The 22,427-nt window shown below is 46.3% G+C and overlaps 1 protein-coding gene across 1 annotated transcript in view; it reads left to right on the top strand.

Annotated features, from left to right (window-relative positions):
* Positions 1-22,427, top strand: part of LOC140069957 (alpha-1-antitrypsin-like) — an 87,234-nt gene that overhangs the window by 61,930 nt on the left and 2,877 nt on the right. The window contains exons 2-3 of the mRNA XM_072116273.1: positions 12,335-13,008; positions 13,175-13,439. Coding sequence (XP_071972374.1) covers positions 12,339-13,008; positions 13,175-13,439 — 935 coding nt within the window. The 5' untranslated portion in view covers positions 12,335-12,338. The remainder of the gene's footprint in view (positions 1-12,334; positions 13,009-13,174; positions 13,440-22,427) is intronic.

The following is a 22,427-nucleotide window of genomic DNA, read 5'->3' on the forward strand; positions in this document are numbered from 1 at the left end:
AGATCAGTTGACCCTGGGATAGACTAGCCGCTGCCCGCGCTGCTCGGATCATTCTGTGTCTGGATGCCGCTAGGGAGAGAGCTGCTGCTGGTCAGGGAAAGCGTTAGGGTGTTCTATTAGAATAGTGTTAGGCAGGAGTGATTCAACAAGAACCCAACAGCCCTTCTTAGGGCTACAATAACGTTATACTTTTTTTTTGTTTGTTTGCTTGTGGCTGGGCTTGCTGGCACTAGTAGTGCAGCTAGTACCATATTGTGAGGAATTTGCAGGGGGACTTGCTACCGTTGTGTTTAGCTCTTAGTGACACACATATCCACCTCAAACACCAAAGTGGGAAAATGTATTAGGGGTTTGATTTCAATTAGGCACAGTCTGCCATTTCCTTTTTATTTTACGTTTATTTTTTCATAACTCAGCGTCATCTCATCAGTGTGCTTTCATACTTGGCTAGAAAATAGCCAAAGGAGAATCCAAACGGCTTACTTACGCCTACAATAGCGTTATATATATTTTATTTCTGGTTGATCTGCTGGTGGCTGTCCTTGCTGCAGTGCATATACTAGCCAATTGTCAGGAATTTGGAGTGAGACTTGCGACCGCTGTGTTTAGCGCTTAGTGACGCACATATCCATCGCAAAGACTGAAGTGGGAAAATTTATTAGGGGTTGGATTTCAATTAGGCACAGTCTGGCAGTTTCTTTTTATTTTACGTTTATTTTTTCATAACTCAGCGTCATCTCATCAGTGTGCTTTCATACTTGGCTAGAAAATAGCCAAAGGAGAATCCAAACGGCTTACTTACGCCTACAATAGCGTTATATATATTTTATTTCTGGTTGATCTGCTGGTGGCTGTCCTTGCTGCAGTGCATCTACTAGCCAATTGTCAGGAATTTGGAGTGAGACTTGCGACCGCTGTGTTTAGCGCTTAGTGACGCACATATCCATCGCAAAGACTGAAGTGGGAAAATTTATTAGGGGTTGGATTTCAATTAGGCACAGTCTGGCAGTTTCTTTTTATTTTACGTTTATTTTTTCATAACTCAGCGTCATCTCATCAGTGTGCTTTCATACTTGGCTAGAAAATAGCCAAAGGAGAATCCAAACGGCTTACTTACGCCTACAATAGCGTTATATATATTTTATTTCTGGTTGATCTGCTGGTGGCTGTCCTTGCTGCAGTGCATCTACTAGCCAATTGTCAGGAATTTGGAGTGAGACTTGCGACAGCTGTGTTTAGCGCTTAGTGACGCACATATCCATCGCAAAGACTGAAGTGGGAAAATTTATTAGGGGTTGGATTTCAATTAGGCACAGTCTGCCATTTCCTTTTTATTTTACGTTTATTTTTTCATAACTCAGCGTCATCTCATCTGGCATAGCAGTGTGCTTTCATACTTGGCTAGAAAATAGCCATAGCAATAGGATAGCATTGTTTGGTTTTAAAAACTAAAAAACACAAAAAAAAACTAAAAAACACAAAAAAAAACTAAAAAACACAAAAAAACACAAAAAAAAGTTAAAAAAAAATTAAAGTTATAACTTTCATTTTCAAAATGTTTAACCCGAGGGCTAGGGATAGAGGACGAGGGCGGGGACGTGGGCGTCCAACTACTGCAGAGTTCAGAGGCCGTGGTCCTGGGCGGGGTGAGACACCACCTGCTGATGAGGGAGCAGGGGAACGCCGCAGAGCTACACTCCCTAGGTTCATGTCTCAAGTTACTGGGACTCGTGGTAGAGCACTGTTGAGGCCAGAACAGTGTGAACAGGTGATGTCGTGGATTGCCGACAATGCTTCGAGCAATTTGTCCACCAGTCAGTCTTCCACGCAGTCCACCCATGTCACCGAAATCGGCACTCCTCCAGCTCCTGCACCTCAGCCTCCTCCCCCCCAGTCTGCCCCCTCCCAGGAAAATTTGCCATTTGAACTGGCATACTCTGAGGAACTGTTTTCTGGACCCTTCCCACAGTCACAAACCACTTGTCCGGTTGCTGCTGAGCAATTTTCCGATGCCCAGGTTTTCCACCAGTCGCAGTCTGTGGGTGATCTTCTTGACGTAGTGGAAGAAGTGTGTAAAGAGGTGTCCGACGATGAGGAGACACGGTTGTCAGACAGTGGTGAAGTTGTTGTCAGGGCAGGAAGTCCGAGGGGGGAGCAGACTGAGGGATCGGAGGATGATGAGGTGACAGACCCAAGCTGGGTTGAGAGGCCGGGTGAACACAGTGCTTCTGAGACGGAGGAGAGTCCTCGACCAGAACAGGTTGGAAGAGGCAGTGGTGGGGCCAGACGGAGAGGCAGGGCCAGAGCAGGTGCATCAGCGCCAAATGTGTCACGTAGTGAAGCTCCCGTGGCGAGGGCTCCCGCGGCGAGGGCTAGATTTTCAGAAGTCTGGAGGTTCTTTAAGGAAACACCGGATGACCGACGGACTGTGGTGTGCAACCTTTGCCAAACCAGGATCAGCAGGGGTTCCACCACTACTAGCTTAACTACCACCAGTATGCGCAGGCATATGAATGCTAAACACCCCACTCAGTGGCACCAAGCCCGTTCACCTCCGGCCGTGCACACCACTGCTCCTTCCCCTGTGTCAGCTGATAGTCAGCCCCCTGCCCAGGACCCTGGCACAAAAACCCCATCGTCGCCTCCACGATCCTCCACAGCATCCACCAGCGTTCAGCTCTCCATACCCCAGACGCTGGAGCGGAAACGTAAATATAGTGCAACCCACCCGCACGCCCAAGCCCTTAATGTCCACATCTCCAGATTGCTTAGCCTGGAGATGCTGCCCTATAGGCTAGTAGAGACCGAGGCCTTTCGCAACCTCATGGCGGCGGCCGCCCCTCGGTATTCGGTCCCCAGCTGCCACTACTTTTCCCGATGTGCCGTCCCAGCCCTGCACCAGCACGTGTCAGACAACATCATCCGTGCCCTGACCAACGCCGTTTCTGACAAGGTCCACCTGACCACGGACACGTGGACGAGTGCTGCCGGGCAGGGCCACTATATATGGCTGACGGCACATTGGGTTAACTTGGTGGAGGCTGGGACCGAGTCTGACCCTGCAGCTGGTCATATACTGCCGACGCCGAGGATTGCGGGGCCTACCTCGGTCCAGGTCTTTAAGGCCTACTATGCCTCCTCCTCCTCCCACCCCTCCTCCACCTCCTCCTCCGAACTACCATCCGTGGCCATGCCGCCATCAGTCGGTAGCTCTAGGCACAGCAGCAGTGCCGTCGCTAAGCGACAGCAGGCGGTGCTCAAACTGCTGAGCCTAGGCGATAAAAGGCACACCGCCCAAGAGCTATTACAGGGCATCACGGCGCAGACTGATCTGTGGCTGGCACCGCTGAACCTGAAGCCAGGCATGGTTGTGTGTGACAACGGCCGTAACCTGGTGGCGGCTCTGCAACTCGGCAGACTGACACATGTGCCATGCCTGGCCCATGTGTTAAATCTCATAGTTCAGCGTTTCCTCAAGACATACCCCAATCTGTCTGATTTGCTCACGAAGGTGCGCCGCATCTGTGCGCATTTCAGGAAGTCCAGCACAGATGCTGCCACTCTCAGGGCAGCGCAGCGCCGCCTCCAACTGCCCACTCACCGACTGTTGTGCGACGTGCCCACGAGGTGGAATTCAACATTAACCATGTTATCCAGAGTTTACCAGCAGCGCAGAGCGATTGTAGACTGCCAGATGTCAACTTCCACCAGAACTGGTAGTCAGGTCAGTCAGCTTCCTCAAGTCTACAATGAGGAGTGGACGTGGATGTCTGATATCTGTCAGGTGCTGAGTAACTTTGAGGAGTCAACACAGATGGTCAGTGGCGATGCCGCCATCATCAGCCTCACCATCCCACTGCTTGGCCTGTTGAAAAACTCTCTGATCAGCATGAAGTCGGAAGCTTTGCGCTCGTCACAAGAGACGGGGGAAGAAGATTCCCTTGTTGATAGCCAAAGCACCCTTAGGTCTGTTTCTCAGCGCATATCGGAGGAGGTGGAGGAGGATGAGGAGGAAGAGGAGGAGAATGTTGGTGAGACACAAGAGGGGACCATTGTTGAGTCCTTCACTGTTCAGCGTGTATGGGCAGAAGAAGAGGAGTTGGAGGAGTTGGAGGAGGAGGAAATGGACAGTCAGGCCAGTGAGGGGAGTGAATTCTTACGTGTTGGTACTCTGGCGCATATGGCAGATTTCATGCTAGGCTGCCTATCCCGTGACCCTCGCGTTCAAAGAATTTATTCCAGCACCGATTACTGGGTATTCACTCTCCTGGACCCACGGTACAAGCAAAATCTTTCCACTCTCATCCCTGGAGAGGAAAGGAGTGTGAGAATGCATGAATACCAGCAGGCCCTGGTGCACAAGCTGAAACACTATTTCCCTTCTGACAGCGCTAGCGGCAGAGTGCGTAGTTCTGCGGGACAAGTAGCGAGGGAGAGTAGGCGAGCAGGCAGCTTGTCCAGCACTGGCAAGGGTACGCTTTACAAGGCTTTTGCCAGCTTTATGTCACCCCAGCAAGACACTGTCACCTGTCCCCAGTCTCGGCAGAGTAGGGCTGATCTTTACAGAAAGATGGTGAGGGAGTACGTAGCTGACCATACCATCGTCCTAAATGATCACACAGCTCCCTACAACTACTGGGTTTCAAAGCTGGACATGTGGCACGAACTGGCGCTGTACGCCTTGGAGGTTCTTGCCTGCCCTGCCGCTAGCGTGTTGTCCGGGTTTTCAGTGCAGCTGGTGGCATCATCACCGATAAGCGTACACGCCTGTCGACTGACAGCGCTGACAGGCTGACGCTTATTAAGATGAATAAAGCCTGGATTTCTCATAATTTCCAATCTCCACCAGGTGAAGGAAGCTCAACCTGAATAATTTATGCACTCCTCCTCCTCCTCATTTTCCTCCTTCTCCTCCTCTTTGTACACTAAAGCAGAGGAAACTGGCTATTTTTTGACAGGGCCCACTGGCTCTAGCTATAGTACTTTATGCATTTAATTTTTCTGGAGGGCCACCTACCCGGTCCTCTGTTTTAAACAATTTTTGGGAGTGCCACATACAGGCACTCAATCTATTCAATTTTTCTGGAGGGCCACCTACCTGCTCCTCTGGTTTGAAAACTTTTTTGGACTGCCACATACAGGCACTCAATCTATTCCATTTTACTGGAGGGCCACCTACCTGCTCCTCTGGTTTGAAAAGTTTTTTGGACTGCCACATACAGGCACTCAATCTATTCAATTTTTCTGGAGGGCCACCTACCTGCTCCTCTGGTTTGAAAACTTTTTTGGACTGCCACATACAGGCACTCAATCTATTCAATTTTTCTGGAGGGCCACCTACCTGCTCCTCTGGTTTGAAAACTTTTTTGGACTGCCACATACAGGCACTCAATCTATTTCATTTTTCTGGAGGGCCACCTACCCGCTCCTCTGGTTTGAAAACTTTTTTGGACTGCCACATACAGGCACTCAATCTATTTCATTTTTCTGGAGGGCCACCTACCTGCTCCTCTGGTTTGAAAACTTTTTTGGACTGCCACATACAGGCACTATCCAAATTAAATTGTCTCCATAGCAGCCTCCACACGTTGTCTCCATTGCTACCTCCAAAAGTCGTCCATATAGCTGCCTCCATACATCGTCCCTTTATCAAACGAGGTGTGTCAGGCAGAAATTTGGGTTGTTTTCATGGATTCCACATCAAAGTTGTTAACTTTGTCGCCACCCTGCTGTGTTATCCACAAAATATACTGGCAAACTTTTATCATTTACCAATATTATTTCAGCGCTTCTTGCGCATCTGTTTACATTCCCCTCACCCGCCATATCCTAAACTTATAAGAACGCTACTACACTTGATCTTATACAAAAGGTTCTTAGAAGTGCTGTTTGGGGAGTAGCCTAGAGACAGGGGCTTGGACTGGCGAAAGCTCGCCTGGCAGCGGAGCGCCAGCTCCATGCGCATCATGCGCTTCTTGCGCATCTGTTTACATTCCCCTCACCCGCCATATCCCAAACTTATAAGAACGCTACTACACTTAACTTGGTGCAGGCTGGGATCGAGTCTGACCCTGGGGCTGGTCATATACTGCCGACGCAGAGAATTGCGGGGCCTACCTCGGTCCAGGTCTCAAAGGTCTAGTATACCTCCTCCTCCTCCCACCCCTCCTCCACCTCCTCCTCCTCCGAATTACCATCCGTGGCCATGGCGCCATCAGTCGGTAGCTCTAGGCACAGCAGCAGTGCCGTCGCTAAGCGACAGCAGGCGGTGCTCAAACTGCTGAGCCTAGGCGATAAAAGGCACACCGCCCAAGAGCTATTACAGGGCATTCCACATCAAACTTGTTAACTTTGTCGCCACCCTGCTGTGTAATCCACAAAATATACTTGCAAACTTTTATCATTTACCGATATTATTTCAGCGCTTCTTGCGCATCTGTTTACATTCCCCTCACCCGCCATATCCCAAACTTATAAGAACGCTACTACACTTGATCTTATACAAAAGGTTCTTAGAAGTGCTGTTTGGGGAGTAGCCTAGAGACAGGGGCTTGGATTGGCGAAAGCTCGCCTGGCAGCAGAGCGCCAGCTCCATGCCAAGATCCAACTAACATAGTTTTAACTGCAGCACCTTTAATCTACTACTAGTTCACTGCCTCCATACATGGTCCCCTTATCAAACGAGCTGTGTCAGGCAGAATTTTGGGTTGTTTTCATGGCTTCCATGTTAACTTTGTCGCCACCCTGCTGTGTAATCCACAAAATATACTGGCAAACTTTTATCATGTACCGATATTATTTGAGCGCTTCTTGCTCACCTCCTTTGGTTCCTCTCTGCCACCCATTGGTTTGAAGCCTGAGTCCATTTAGGGTATGTCGCCATGCCACTCTCTAGCCTGCCGCTGCTGCCGCTGCCTCTGCATGCCGTCCCCTATAGTGTCAGGGTCAATTATTGGATGTTTTACATGCTATCTAGCTTCATTCTGTCACTCTGTCATGGCCATGCTGTTGCCCATAATTTTGGCATAATGGTGCGATTAAGCAGCCTCAGAGGCATCCATGCATGCTGCCCCTGATGTTTCCTGTCCATTTCCGTGGTGTTTCCATCCTTTTCTGAGGTTCCCAGGTGTTTGGCCAAGCTTCCCTGTGCAGAGCCTTGGTCCCCTTGAAAAATGCTCGAGTCTCCCATTGACTTCAATGGGGCTCGTTATTCGAGACGAGCACTCGAGCATCGGGAAAAGTTCGTCTCGAATAACGAGTACCCGAGCATTTTAGTGCTCGCTCATCTCTAAGCAACATCTTCTAAAATTAAAATTGCTAAAATCTATAAAATCCTGATCAATTGCTACAGGGAGATTAGTGTTGATAATTAGAGATGAGCGAGTATACTCGTCCGAGCTTGATGCTCGTTCGAGTATTAAGGTACTCGAAACGGCTCGTTGCTCGGACGAGTATTTCCCCTGCTCGAGATCGAGCATTTAATTATAAAAACACAGTGAAGAACAATGAAGAATAGAATAAAAACAGTGAACACAGTGAACACAGGATCATTTAAGTGAAAAACACAGTGAAAAACACAGTGAAGAATAGATTACAGATGTTCGGCACATCTGCTTACTTGTCGGGAGATAAGCGCGGAACGGTGCGAACAAAATACTATGTGAAGAACAATATATATGTGTGAAGAACACATTGAAGAACACGGTGAGCAGCACAGAGACATCGGGGAGCAGCACAGAAACATCGGGGAACAGGACAGAAACATCGGGGAGCAGCGCAGAAACATCGGTGAGCAGCGCAGAGGCATCGGGGAGCAGCGCAGAGGCATCGGGGAGCAGCGCAGAAACATCGGGGAGCAGCGCAGAGGCATCGGGCAGCAGCGCAGAAACATCGGTGAGCAGCGCAGAGGCATCGGGCAGCAGCGCAGAAACATCGGGCAGCAGCGCAGAGGCATTGGGCAGCAGCGCAGAGGCATTGGGGAGCAGCGCAGAGGCAATGGGCAGCAGCGCAGAGACATCGGTGAGCAGCACAGAGACACCGGGGAGCAGCGCAGAAACATCGGGGAGCAGCGCAGAAACATCGGTGAGCAGCGCAGAGGCATCGGGCAGCAGCGCAGAGGCATCGGGCAGCAGCGCAGAAACATCGGGCAGCAGCGCAGAGGCATTGGGCAGCAGCGCAGAGACATCGGGGAGCAGCGCAGAGGCAATGGGCAGCAGCGCAGAGACATCGGGTAGCAGCGCAGAGGCAATGGGCAGCAGTGCAGAAGCATCGGGCAGCAGCTCAGCGGCATCGGGAATCATTTAAGTGAAAAACACAGTGCAGAATAGATTACAGATGTTCGGCACATCTGCTTACTTGTCGGGAGATACGCGCGGAACGGTGCGAACAAAATAGCATGTGAAGAACAATATATATGTGTGTGAAGAACACATTGCAGATGTTTGTAACCATTAGCAATTTGTTCTTCACACACATATATATTGTTCTTCACATAGTATTTTGTTCGCACCGTTCCGCGCGTATCTCCCGACAAGTAAGCAGATGTGCCGAACATCTGTAATCTATTCTGCACTGTGTTCTTCACTGTGTTTTTCACTTAAATGATCCTGTGGTCACTGTGTTCACTGTGTTCACTGTTTTTATTCTATTCTTCACTGTCCTTCACATCTGCTAACTTGCCGGGAGATAACATACGCACGGAACAGTGAAGAATAGATTGCAGATGTTAGTATACATCTGATCACTTATCAGAAGACATTCTTTTTCAATTAAATAACACATTTTAGTCCCGAACCATGGTCCCTTTGAAAAATGCTCGAGTCTCCCATTGACTTCAATGGGGCTCGTTATTCGAGACGAGCACTCGAGCATCAGGAAAAGTTCGTCTCGAATAACGAGCACCCGAGCATTTTAGTGCTCGCTCATCTCTATTGATAATCTTTATAAAAAATGGGTTAGGGAACTACCGGAGATGGAGAGAGATAAAGGGCCAAGTTTCAGAGAGAATATCTAAAAGTTGCTCTAACCCCAAGCCATTTTTTTAATTTCCTATAGGTTATATTATACCCCCAAGAGACTTGCTCAATTCTATTGTCGAAAAGATTCTAGATGCAATAGATGTCAGCTGATTATGGCAGAGGATATACACGTATTTTGGCTATGTGGGAAAATAAGAGGATTCTGGGAGAGAGTGGTACAAGAGATAAAAGATATGTATAAGATAGAAGATATCCTTAAATTTGAAAAATATATTTTGGGTCTGTTAGAAAATAATAATTTACCGACTAACAACAATATAGCAGTGAAGAAACTTCTATTAACAGCAAGATACAGTATAGTTAAAAAGTGGATTATGGTAGACCCGCCCACAAAAGAAATGTGTAACTAATAAAACACTCCAAATGGAAAGGTTAACTATGTATCAAAGGGGTAGGAAGAAGATACAAAGATTTGATCAAATTTGGAGGATATGGAATGACAGACATTTTCCTGAGAAGGAAGTATTCTGTTAAAATGGAGAATAAGAACACTGGGTAGATACTACATGGTGTAGGTTTGAGTGAGAGAGGGGAAGGGAGTTTTCTTCTTTCTTGGGGAAGGGAGTTGGGTGGGTGTGGTGGGGGAGGGGTAGTATACTAACTAGTTCAAGATCAGGTTGGAAACAAGTATTGAAGTATTGTTGGGGATGCAACGGCCACATACAAGACTTATAAGGATAATTATGTAATGTTTAAATATATGAGGATGACGTATTCGCTCAGTGATATGGAAAAATTGGTTGTTACGGTATCACAACAGTAAACATTGTTAAAAATTTTATTTTTTGCAATAAAATATTTAAAAATTAAAAAAAAACAAAAAAAAAACCAAAGGACTATGACAGAGAAAGTGAGGCTGGGCAAAGATCACCATGGGACTTAGGTGACGGTCCCTATATGTCCCTTTCCCTTAATCGGGGACCTAGAATGTCCTAAAACACCTCAATTCAGAGCCGCAGCCCTAGAACAGAGTTCCTAACAGGAAACTGTATAATGTTGGTCTCAATTTAGCAGGCAGAAAATAGTCACTTTTTATTAGAATGTCAAACTGACATGTCAAGTTTCATCTAAGAAGGGGTTAATTATGCAGCGCCCTGTCAGGCATTAAAATTGTGCTAAGGGTGCTAATTGGTGCACTGGCACCTTCTCCATGTGGATGAAATTCTTCAATAAACAGAGTACACATAGTAATAAGGAGCATATCCTTGGCACCACATGTGGCAAAATAGTGAGTACCAACTCATGCTAACATGAGTTAGGAGAAGGTGCCACTTCATCACTCTGGGATATGGGTGCTTGTATCAGGAACCATTAACACACTCTTAGCAATTTCCCCACCAGTCTGGTCACTGCATATTTTCCCCTGAAGAGCCTCTATAGGCAAAATATGGCAAGTTGGGGACGCTAATAAAAAGCTAATAAAAATTTTCTGCTTGCTAAATTGGGACCAACTTCATACAGGTTCCTGTTAGGGACTCTGTTCTAGGTATAGGTTGGAGTGGAAGCTTATTATGCCTCAGAGTCACTGAGCATCCACAGTGATCCTAGCCTCATTTTCTCTGACCTCGTACATCGTGTCAGGGTGCTGCCGTGACCCGCGTTGACCCCAGCCCAGCACCCGCGCTACTCACCTGTCCTCATTCCTGCCTCTGGTCCAACGGGCATGCGCGCTCATCCCCATCTCTTAGGGCGTCAGAAGATTTAAAGGGCCAGCACACCGTTAATTGGTGCTGGCCACTTCCCAGAATCCTTTATATTCCAGCCACTCCCTGCACACCCTGCCAGATCTTTGTGCCTCCCAGCCTCTGAAAAAGCTTGTTACTATGCCCTTTGCTATTAGTGCGTTTTCCTGACTACACTCCTCTGCTGCCAGTCTTGACCTGTTTCTGCGTCCCCGACTCTGATCCCATGCTGCCCGTCCTGATATCCTGCCTGTCCCTGAATATGATCCTGCCTGATGTCTGTGTACTTTGCTTTGGCTGCCACTGAGGACAAAGTCCCACCTGTGGAACAACCAGGTGGCGCCACGCCGCACCAAGTCCAACCTGCTTTGCCGCGAGCTCTGGTGAAAACCGGGCACCACTTAGATTCCTTTCCCAGGTGTCGGCTTACGTCATCATCCGCGATGGTCCAGTGGGTTTACTGTCTCTACATACATTGCCATATTATGGACTCAAGCAAGCTGCCTTTTATCTGAGTTAGCAGACACAATCCTGCGAGATGGTAAGAACCTCATTTTGACCATTTTTTATTGCATACCATTAAAATTTACATTTTACCGCACCACTTATACTAGTATTTTGTCCTTAAAGGGGTATTCCCATTACAGCAAATTAATGTCATTCTTTATATGATAAAAAGTTATACAATTTTTCAACATAATATCTGTATCAATACTTTACAGTTTTCTAGATCTCTGCTTGTTGTCATTCTATAGAAAGCTTCCATGTTTACTACTAGTGGACAGAACTCTAACCACAGTCACACCGATGCACTGCTCGTTATATCACACAGCTCTGATTACTCTCTGATATAGCAAGCTGGGCACCTGTGTGACCATGATCAGATTCTGTCCACTAGTGGTAAACATAGAAGCTTTCCATAGAATGACAGCAAGCAGAGATCTACAATAAGGAATTGATACAGAAAGTATATTGGAAAATTGTATAACTTTCATTATAAAAACAATAACAATAATTTGCTGAAATGGGAATATCCCTTTAAGGTGACGCTAGTTGGGGGATTATTCCACCCACTACATTGTAATTTCTTTCATTGGTTTCTCCTCTGATTTACTTTTGGAATGTAAAGGTTAAATCTGTGACAAATCATATCCACATTATTTTACATATAATGCAGCAAAAAAATCTGATTTACTGCAGTGGAGTCATCTGTGTTCCCTGTGTTTATATAATGATAAACGTCTTCCTGCATTTGACATCCATGTACGGCATTCGTAGAGACAACTTTCAGGAAAGGCTGTACATGTCCATAAATGTGATTGCAGAGGGATATGAAATGTACACCACAGCAGTGTGAATGCTCTTTAGGTTTTAGTAGAGATCACAGCTTTGAGCCTTGGATGTAGGAGGGGGGGGGGGGGGCGACTTACTGTAAGTTAAGAAACAAGTTGATGTGTTTAACAAAACAAAGACAGATAAATATACCCATTTCTATCCTTAAAGCAATGGTATGAATGTGAAGTGTTACACTAAGGTATTCAGATGACATAGTCATTACTTACTTATGTACTACAAAGAGAGTTTTAGTAAAGCATTTTTTTTTTTGCCTCTTAGAAATATGAAGGGCTTTCTGTGTTTTGGAGTAGCACTACTATTTGCATTGGTCTTTTCTGATCATCATGAAGATGACACCAGTGGCCACCATGATCACAAAGATGGTCATCACAAGAAAGGAGAAAATACCAGCAAGGAACACCATCACCATAATGAGTCGCTACCTTCTCACAAAATAGCAAAATACAATTGTAAATTTGCTTTTGACCTGTATCGGCAAGTAGCTCTAGATCATCCTTCTGAGAACATTGTCTTTTCACCTGTCAGTATCTCTACTGCATTTGCTTTCCTGTCCCTTGGTGCCAAGGCTCAAACCCATAAACAGATCATTGAAGCACTCAGTTTTAATACCTCTGAGATCTCTGAACAAGAAATTCATGAAGGTTTCGGCCACCTTCTGCATCTCCTGAATGATGTGGACAGGGAATTACAGCTCAGCGGTGGGAATGTTCTCTTCATTTCCAAAAAGCACAAGATTCTCCCGACATTCTTGGATGAAGCCAAGACACGCTACCACTCCGAGGCCTTTTCTACTGATTTCAAAAACACAGAAGAAGCAAAAAAGCAGATCAACAGTTATGTGGAGAGAAACACTCACGGCAAGATTGCTGACCTGCTGGACAGCGTAGACCAGGACGCCATATTTGTCCTCATTAACTTCATTTATTTTAAAGGTAAGGTACTTTATTTTACAAATTATTGTTGAGAAACAGGTTGCTGCAGATAGGTCATACTTCACTTATTACTGGCAGGGTTTTTTTGTTAAGTAGTGTCTGTCATATTTCACCAATCTTCCACTAAATAATAATCTCCTATTATCCTTGTCTTTATTCTTTATAGCAAAATGGGAAAACCCATTTAACAGTGAACGGACCAAAGAGGGAGACTTCCATGTCAATGAGAATACAACTGTGAAGGCATCTTTCATGAGCAGAACAGGAATGTACAATGTGGCTTTCAATGATGATGCTACTGTGGTCTCCATACCCTATAAAGGAGGTGCCAATGCCTTATTCATTCTGCCAAATGAGGGGAAGTTGTCAGAAGTAGAGAACAATTTTAACATAGAAAAAATTAAAACATGGAAGAAATCAATGCACAAGCGGTAAGGGAGTATCTGCCAGTCTGTCTATCTATCTATCTATCTATTAATGTATGCCATAGGCAATCTTTATAGAGGCAGTGGTACACAGTCTTTAAGTCTTTTCCTCTGGGTCTTAGGCAGCCATAGTCTGGAGCCAACTCATTGAGGTCTATGGAGTACAGGGAGGAGATGTAATAAAGCTGTCATGTCATTTATTGTAAGCGTTGGTTGTAATGATGCTGTTTTCTACAGAGCTGTGTATCTTCTATTGCAATTCTATCTCTGATGTATTTGATGTGACTGCTACTCAGAAATTCGCTAGAGAATTTCTATTAAGCCTCTTAGCCAAAAGGTTAAAATGTTTTAAATAATCTATGGGGGGCGCTCGTTTTGTTATCCAAGTAGTAGGAGAATATCTATGGGGCGCCGTTTGTTCACAGTGCATTTTGTGACACAGAATCCATTTTGTAAACACAGAATAATTTTGTGTTCACAAAATATTCAGCTTGAAGACAAAGTACATTACATTTGCACAAAACTACACATCTACTTTTAGTGAACACCAAATTTATTTTGTGCTTACATAATAGATTATGTGAACAAAAAACGATTTTGTGTTTACAGAATAATTTTTTGTGACACAGAATTAAATTTTGTAGACACAAAACTTGTCCTGTGACACAGATTTTTTTATTTTGTGGCACAGAATAATTTTTTTTAACTAAATGACTTTTGTATAAGAGTCTTTTTAAAATTACATTTCTGTACTACAAAATGCCATTCTGTGAGACAAAACTCTTATTGTGTACAACAAAAACTATTTCTGTGATACAAAATACCATTCTTTTTGACAAAATACCATTTTAAGTAACAGAATTCTACTTCTGTACTACAAAATACCATTCTGTGCGACAAAATTCTACTGCTGTACTACAAAGTACTATTATGTGCGACAGAATTCTACTTCTGTGCTACAAAATACCATTCTGTGTGACAGAATTCTTATTCTGTGTGACAGAATTGTACTTCTGTACTACAAAATGCCATTCTGTGTGACAATTATTATTCTGTGTGACAGAATTCTACTTCTGTACTACAAAATACTATTTTGTGCGACAGAATTCTACTTCTGCACTACAAAATGTCATTCTGTGTGACAGAATTCTACTTCTGTACTACAAAATACCATTCTGTGTGACAGAATTCTTATTCTGTGTGACAGAATTGTACTTCTGTACTCCAAAATACCATTCTGTTTGACAAAATAGCATTCTGAGTGACAAAATTCTACTTCTGTACTACAAAATACTATTCTGTGCGACAGAATTCTACTTCTGTACTACAAAATGCTATTCTGTGCGACAGTATTCTACTTCTGTACAACAAAATTCTATTCTGTGCGACAGAATTCTACTTCTGTACTACAAAATGCTATTCTGTGCGACAGTATTCTACTTCTGTACTACAAAATACTATTCTGTGCAACAGAATTCTACTTCTGCACTACAAAATACCATTTTGTGTAACAGAATTCTACTTCTGTACTAGAAAGTACTATTATGTGCGACATAATTTTACTTCTGTGCTACAAAATACCATTCTGTGTGACAGCATTGTACTTCTGTACTACAAAATGCCATTCTGTGTGACAAAATTATTATTCTGTGTGACAGAATTCTACTTCTGCACTACAAAATTCTATTCTGTGCGACAGAATTCTACTTCTGTACTACAAAATGCTATTCTGTGCGACAGTATTCTACTTCTGTACTACAAAATGCTATTCTGTGCGACAGTATTCTACTTCTGTACTACAAAATGCCATTCTGTGCAACAGAATTCTTATTCTGTGAGAAATATCTGTCAGTCAAACTGACCAGCCAACCAATGAAATGCTTCCTTTATTGCCAGGTCCTGGAGACAGCAGTGAAGCCCCAGCTCTGCTCTCAGGCAGGAGGTTTGCCTGTGAGGTCTCCCTGCTCTGCACTGGTTGTGGTCTATAGATGGGGCAGGGACTGGATTGTGCTGATCTCCTGCACATTGTACTGTATATACACAAGAAAGTGTCTGCTGTGAGAAGTTACAGTAGATTCTATTTCCTTGTGGTGTAAAGGACCTTTGATGACGTCATCGCCATGTGACTTGTGTGGGAGGAGCAACTCAGGAACCACGGAGATCCCTGGTAGAAGCTGCAGCCCTAAAGGGATAGAGGAGAGTAATGGAGGGAGAGGAGGAGGTGGGGAGCAGGGAGACATGGATGTAATGTGGGGGTGCAGGGTGACATGGATGTAATGTGGGGTGCAGGGTGACATGGATGTAATGTGGGGTGCAGGGAGACATGGATGTAATGTGGGGGTGCAGGGTGACATGGATGTAATGTGGGGTGCAGGGTGACATGGATGTAATGTGGGGTGCAGGGTGACATGGATGTAATGTGGAGGAGCAGGGAGACATGGATGTAATGTGGGGGTGCAGGGTGACATGGATGTAATGTGGGGTGCAGGGTGACATGGATGTAATGTGGAGGAGCAGGGTGACATGGATGTAATGTGGAGGAGCAGGGTGAGATGGATGTAATGTGGGGGTGCAGGGTGACATGGATGTAACGTGGGGTGCAGGGTGACATGGATGTAATGTGGGGTGCAGGGTGACATGGATGTAATGTGGGGAGCAGGGTGACATGGGTGTAATGTGGGGTGCAGGGTGACATGGATGTAATGTGGGGTGCAGGGTGACATGGATGTAATGTGGGGGTGCAGGGTGACATGGATGTAATGTGGGGTGCAGGGTGACATGGATGTAATGTGCGGTGCAGCGTGATATGGATGTAATGTGGGGTGCAGGGTGACATGGGTGTAATGTGGGGTGCAGGGTGACATGGATGTAATGTGGGGTGCAGGGTGACATGGATGTAATGTGGGGGTGCAGGGTGACATGGATGTAATGTGGGGTGCAGGGTGACATGGATGTAATGTGCGGTGCAGCGTGATATGGATGTAATGTGGGGTGCAGGGTGACATGGATGTAATGTGGGGTGCAGGGTGACATGGATGTAATGTGGGGGTGCAGGGTGACATGGATGTAATGTGAGGTGCAGAGTGACATGGATGTAATGTGGAGGTGCAGGGTGACATGGATGTAATGTGGGGGTGCAGGGTGACATGGATGTAATGTGGGGGTGCAGGGTGACATGGATGTAATGTGAGGTGCAGGGTGACATGGATGTAATGTGGGGTGCAGGGTGACATGGATGTAATGTGGAGGTGCAGGGTGACATGGATGTAATGTGGGGTGCAGGGTGACATGGATGTAATGTGGGATGCAGGGTGACATGGATGTAATTTGGGGGTGCAGGGTGACATGGATGTAACGTGGGGTGCAGGGTGACATGGATGTAATGTGGGGTGCAGGGTGACATGGATGTAATGTAAGGGTGCAGGGTGACATGGATGTAATGTGGGGTGCAGTGTGACATGGATGTAATGTGGGGTGCAGGGTGACATGGATGTAATGTGGGGTGCAGGGTGACATGGATGTAATGTGGGGGTGCAGGGTGACATGGATGTAATGTGTGGTGCAGGGTGACATGGATGTAATGTGGGGTGCAGGGTGACATGTATGTAATGTGGGGTGCAGGGTGACATGGATGTAATGTGGGTCTGCAGGGTGACATGGATGTAATGTGGGGTGCAGGGTGACATGGATGTAATGTGCGGTGCAGCGTGATATGGATGTAATGTGGGGTGCAGGGTGACATGGATGTAATGTGCGGTGCAGCGTGATATGGATGTAATGTGGGGTGCAGGGTGACATGGATGTAATGTGGGGTGCAGGGTGACATGGATGTAATGTGGGGGTGCAGGGTGACATGGATGTAATGTGAGGTGCAGGGTGACATGGATGTAATGTGGAGGTGCAGGGTGACATGGATGTAATGTGGGGGTGCAGGGTGACATGGGTGTAATGTGGGGTGCAGGGTGACATGGATGTAATGTGGGGGTGCAGGGTGACATGGATGTAATGTGGGGGTGCAGGGTGACATGGATGTAATGTGAGGTGCAGGGTGACATGGATGTAATGTGGGGTGCAGGGTGACATGGATGTAATGTGGGATGCAGGGTGACATGGATGTAATTTGGGGGTGCAGGGTGACATGGATGTAACGTGGGGTGCAGGGTGACATGGATGTAATGTGGGGTGCAGGGTGACATGGATGTAATGTAAGGGTGCAGGGTGACATGGATGTAATGTGGGGTGCAGTGTGACATGGATGTAATGTGGGGTGCAGGGTGACATGGATGTAATGTGGGGGTGCAGGGTGACATGGATGTAATGTGAGGTGCAGGGTGACAAGGATGTAATGTGGGGTGCAGGGTGACATGGATGTAATGTGGAGGTGCAGGGTGACATGGATGTAATGTGGGGTGCAGGGTGACATGGATGTAATGTGGGGTGCAGGGTGACATGGATGTAATGTGCGGTGCAGGGTGACATGGATGTAATGTGGGGGTGCAGGGTGACATGGATGTAATGTGGGGGTGCAGGGTGACATGGATGTAATGTGGGGGTGCAGGGTGACATGGATGTAATGTGAGGTGCAGGGTGACATGGATGTAATGTGAGGTGCAGGGTGACATGGATGTAATGTGGAGGTGCAGGGTGACATGGATGTAATGTGGGGGTGCAGGGTGACATGGGTGTAATGTGGGGTGCAGGGTGACATAGATGTAATGTGGGGGTGCAGGGTGACATGGATGTAATGTGGGGTGCAGGGTGACATGGATGTAATGTAAGGGTGCAGTGTGACATGGGTGTAATGTGGGGGTGCAGGGTGACATGGATGTAATGTGGGGGTGCAGGGAGACATGGATGTAATGTGGGGGTGCAGGGTGACATGGATGTAATGTGGGATGCAGGGTGACATGGATGTAATGTGGGATGCAGGGTGACATGGATGTAATGTGGGGTGCAGGGTGACATGGATGTAATGTAAGGGTGCAGTGTGACATGGGTGTAATGTGGGGGTGCAGGGTGACATGGATGTAATGTGGGGGTGCAGGGAGACATGGATGTAATGTGGGGGTGCAGGGTGACATGGATGTAATGTGGGATGCAGGGTGACATGGATGTAATGTGGGGTGCAGGGTGACATGGATGTAATGTGGGGTGCAGGGTGACATGGATGTAATGTGGGGGTGCAGGGTGACATGGATGTAATGTGGGGTGCAGGGTGACATGGATGTAAGGTGGGGTGTAGGTAGGTCCTGGTGGATAGAGGGAGCCGCTCCTTTAGCCCATTAGGATTTAGCATCCTTTATATAAAGCAAACTAAATGCTGGATGGCAAAACCCGGTCCTTTAGCCCACAAGGTTTTGTGTAGTAAGAGATCTCCTTAAAGGGTTTTCCCATTAAATAAAGTTCTCACATTTCAATTTTTACACAATAAAGATCATGTTTAACCCCTTACTGTACAATGTTACTCAGTGTTATTGGTGTTTCAGCTCCTATCACTCGGTCGGTGTAAGATTTCAGAGTGTGAGTGGGGACTCTCTGAGCAGACACTTCATGATCCCTCTGTGATGTGAGTTCCTGGGAGCTCACAAGGTGCTTAGATTATAAGGGTGCAGGGTTTATCTACACTTTCATTTACCTTCTGAACATTCTACTAGTATCTGACACATAGAGAGAGAGATGAGACAGATCAGAGATGATGAGATCCATGAGATGCCTATTGCACACAATGGGGCAGATTTATCAAGCTGTCTAAAAGTCAGAATATTCCTAGTTGCACATGGCAACCAATTACAGCTCAGCTTAAATTTCACCAGTGCTCATGAATATTTTAAAGGGGAGCTGTGATAGGAATATTCTGACTTTTAGACAGCTCAATAAATCTGCCCCAATGACACTCTCAGCTCTGCTACATCTCACACACACAGTCAACCCTGCTATATGCCTCCCCTCCCTGGATAAAGATCTTATTAGGTAGATCCATTAAGGTAGGTTTCCTTTAACGAATCTCAGCTAGCATACGGCCGCTATAAAAATGCAGAGTGCACGGACACATGTATCACCGTACCCCCCAGAAGAAAGATAGAACGTGCTCCAATAGAAACATACAACAAAATAGGCCAAAAGCCTGAGTTATATATTTAATACTTGGTATCACATTAGCAGATTACAAAGAACACGACCCAGACCAGTAATAATGAGACTGTCCTGATACTGTATACAGGTTACCCCACACATCACCCGACTGTAGGTGGCGCCTCTTCCATCATGGTGACCTGTCCCTCTCTCTCCATCATTGATGTCCCCGAGTGACTTATCTCTAAATGGATCCTCTCACTCCTAGTTGTCAGTGTGGATCCTCTCACTCCTAGTTGTCAGTGTGGATCCTCTCACTCCTAGTTGTCAGTGTGGATCCTCTCACTCCTAGTTGTCAGTGTGGATCCTCTCACTCCTAGTTGTCAGTGTGGATCCTCTCACTCCTAGTTGTCAGTGTGGATCCTCTCACTCCTAGTTGTCAGTGTGGATCCTCTCCCTCCTAGTTGTCAGTGTGGATCCTCTCACTCCTAGTTGTCAGTGTGGATCCTCTCACTCCTAGTTGTCAGTGTGGATCCTCTCACTCCTAGTTGTCAGTGTGGATCCTCTCACTCCTAGTTGTCAGTGTGGATCCTCTCACTCCTAGTTGTCAGTGTGGATCCTCTCACTCCTAGTTGTCAGTGTGGATCCTCTCACCCCTAGGTGTCAGTGTGGATCCTCTCACTCCTAGTTGTCAGTGTGGATCCTCTCCCTCCTAGTTGTCAGTGTGGATCCTCTCACTCCTAGTTGTCAGTGTGGATCCTCTCACTCCTAGTTGTCAGAGTGGATCCTCTCACTCCTAGTTGTCAGAGTGGATCCTCTCACTCCTAGTTGTCAGAGTGGATCCTCTCACTCCTAGTTGTCAGTGTGGATCCTCTCACTCCTAGTTGACCATTGGCAGTAAAAGGGTTAGGCTACATGCACACGATGTATGCCCACTGTACCCTAGTACTGTATTACAGGGGCATACATCGGTGCCGGGGAGAGGAGCCTGGGATGAGTGCTGCCCCATAGCCCCTCTCCATAGGAATACACAGTGCACAGCACCGTATTCCGGAGAAAGATAGGACTTGTCCTTTCTTTCTACAGACTATGGAACGGTACAGTGCCGCGCATACTGCGTCGTGAGGCTATTGAAATGTATGGGGAACGTATATATGTGCCGTATATACATCGGCTGTATATACGTCCTCCATACCTTCGAGTGAATGTAGCCTTAAACCGTTACTAGAAAGGTTATAACAAATGTGCATTTCCTTTTCCCCCCCTAGAGATTACATTGTTTATATTACCAGGATTGTGATTGGTCAGAATTGAATTTGAATTTGAATTGTACCAGGGACTCGTCTATGCTCACATGTTTGGCGGGGGTATATGGCTGGGCAAACTTGGCACTAAGATTATCTAGTATGGGCCTGACCTTAAATAAACAATCATAACTGGGGTCATCTCTGGGTGGGCACTGTGCATTGTAGGTGTAGTGCTAAAACTTATGGATGGCTTCAAAGCGCATCCTGCTCATCGCCATGCGGGACATCGGGGTGTGGTACAGAATGTCTGTCAGTAGTCCCTGATCGATGGCTTCTTTACTATCCCCATCTCTGCTGCAGTGACAGGGGTCCACCTCTAGGGTTGTGCATAAAATGATGAGGGGTTTTGGGCATATGCTGTGCAGCGTAGAGATTGGTCTGGACTACAATTAAATTCAACTCTCCTCATCAAAAAAAAAAACTTTAAAAAGTCCACAGCTCTGAGCCCTGCCGTGTCAAATTTAATTCCAGGTTGGTCCAAAAAGTCAAGGACCTGAGGGGTATAATTATCTGGGGCTACCCATGTGGGGTCAGTGGAAGCCCCAGACACTTCTCCTGCAGAAGTCCCAGGCACAGGAACCCTACGGCACCTTCTCGTGGTCCTTCCAGGTCAATGGAAGATGAGCAGGAGGATGATGATAGGTAAAAGGGGACATCATCCCCACTAGCTGGCTCGGTGTCAGAGGCCGGCATGTTGTATGTCTCCAACACGGCGCACGTCTTCTGAGACACTGCATAAATAAAATAAATAAGAATGTGCACCAGAAAAAAACTAGAGAGCGTACACAGACAAGCCGCACAGATGGCACACACAAAAAATAGATAAGTGCACCCAACTACGAGTTCACCTATGGCGCTCTGGAAAAAAATAATACCAGGGACCAGAAAAAACCTATGTGCACCATGCAAAAAGGCGCTACACATGCACCTAGCTTGCCCCAAGACAAACTAACTACCGCTAAAGATACCGCTATTCACACGGCGCACTGAAAAGTGCATCCAGTGCAGAGCAACGCTACCACGTTTGGGTTCAGAAGGGACAGACAGGAGATGGGAAAAACGGAGGACAAGTGTGATCACGCATGGTGATCACACAGGGAAAACAAAGGATGCAGGAGGGAACAGATAGGGATCAATAGGGATAAGATAGGAAAAATGTGTTTTGGTGCACACAGTAATGCTCTGCTCATCTCTCCAGCAGTACCAAACCAGAATGGTGCCGCTAGAGGAAGGAGCTAAAAACACATTTTTTAGCCCAAAAACGCTGCAATTGGCCAGTCAGGATTGACTGGCCAATCACAGCAATCAGCGGGCGGGACAGATCAGATTGGTCGGGTGAAGTCGGCTGGAGGTTCTCCTGCCTCAGCCACCTGCGTCCCCTCGTGATGTCACCACATCACGTGACGTGGTGGCACGAGATAGCCCTGGTGCACTTGCGCTGTATTAGTACAGTGCTAAGCGCTAATCGCCGGGAGCCGTATTAGCAAGGGGTTAATTACTTAATTTATTTGGTAATTTTGTATTTACTAACATTTTTATGCAACAAAATATTTCACAGTGACAGAAAGCATTTTGTGAGACAGAATTAATTCGGTGTTACGGAATACATTTTGTG

This window comes from Engystomops pustulosus, chromosome 7 (genome assembly GCF_040894005.1).
Source record: "Engystomops pustulosus chromosome 7, aEngPut4.maternal, whole genome shotgun sequence".
Classification (NCBI taxonomy): domain Eukaryota; kingdom Metazoa; phylum Chordata; class Amphibia; order Anura; family Leptodactylidae; genus Engystomops; species Engystomops pustulosus.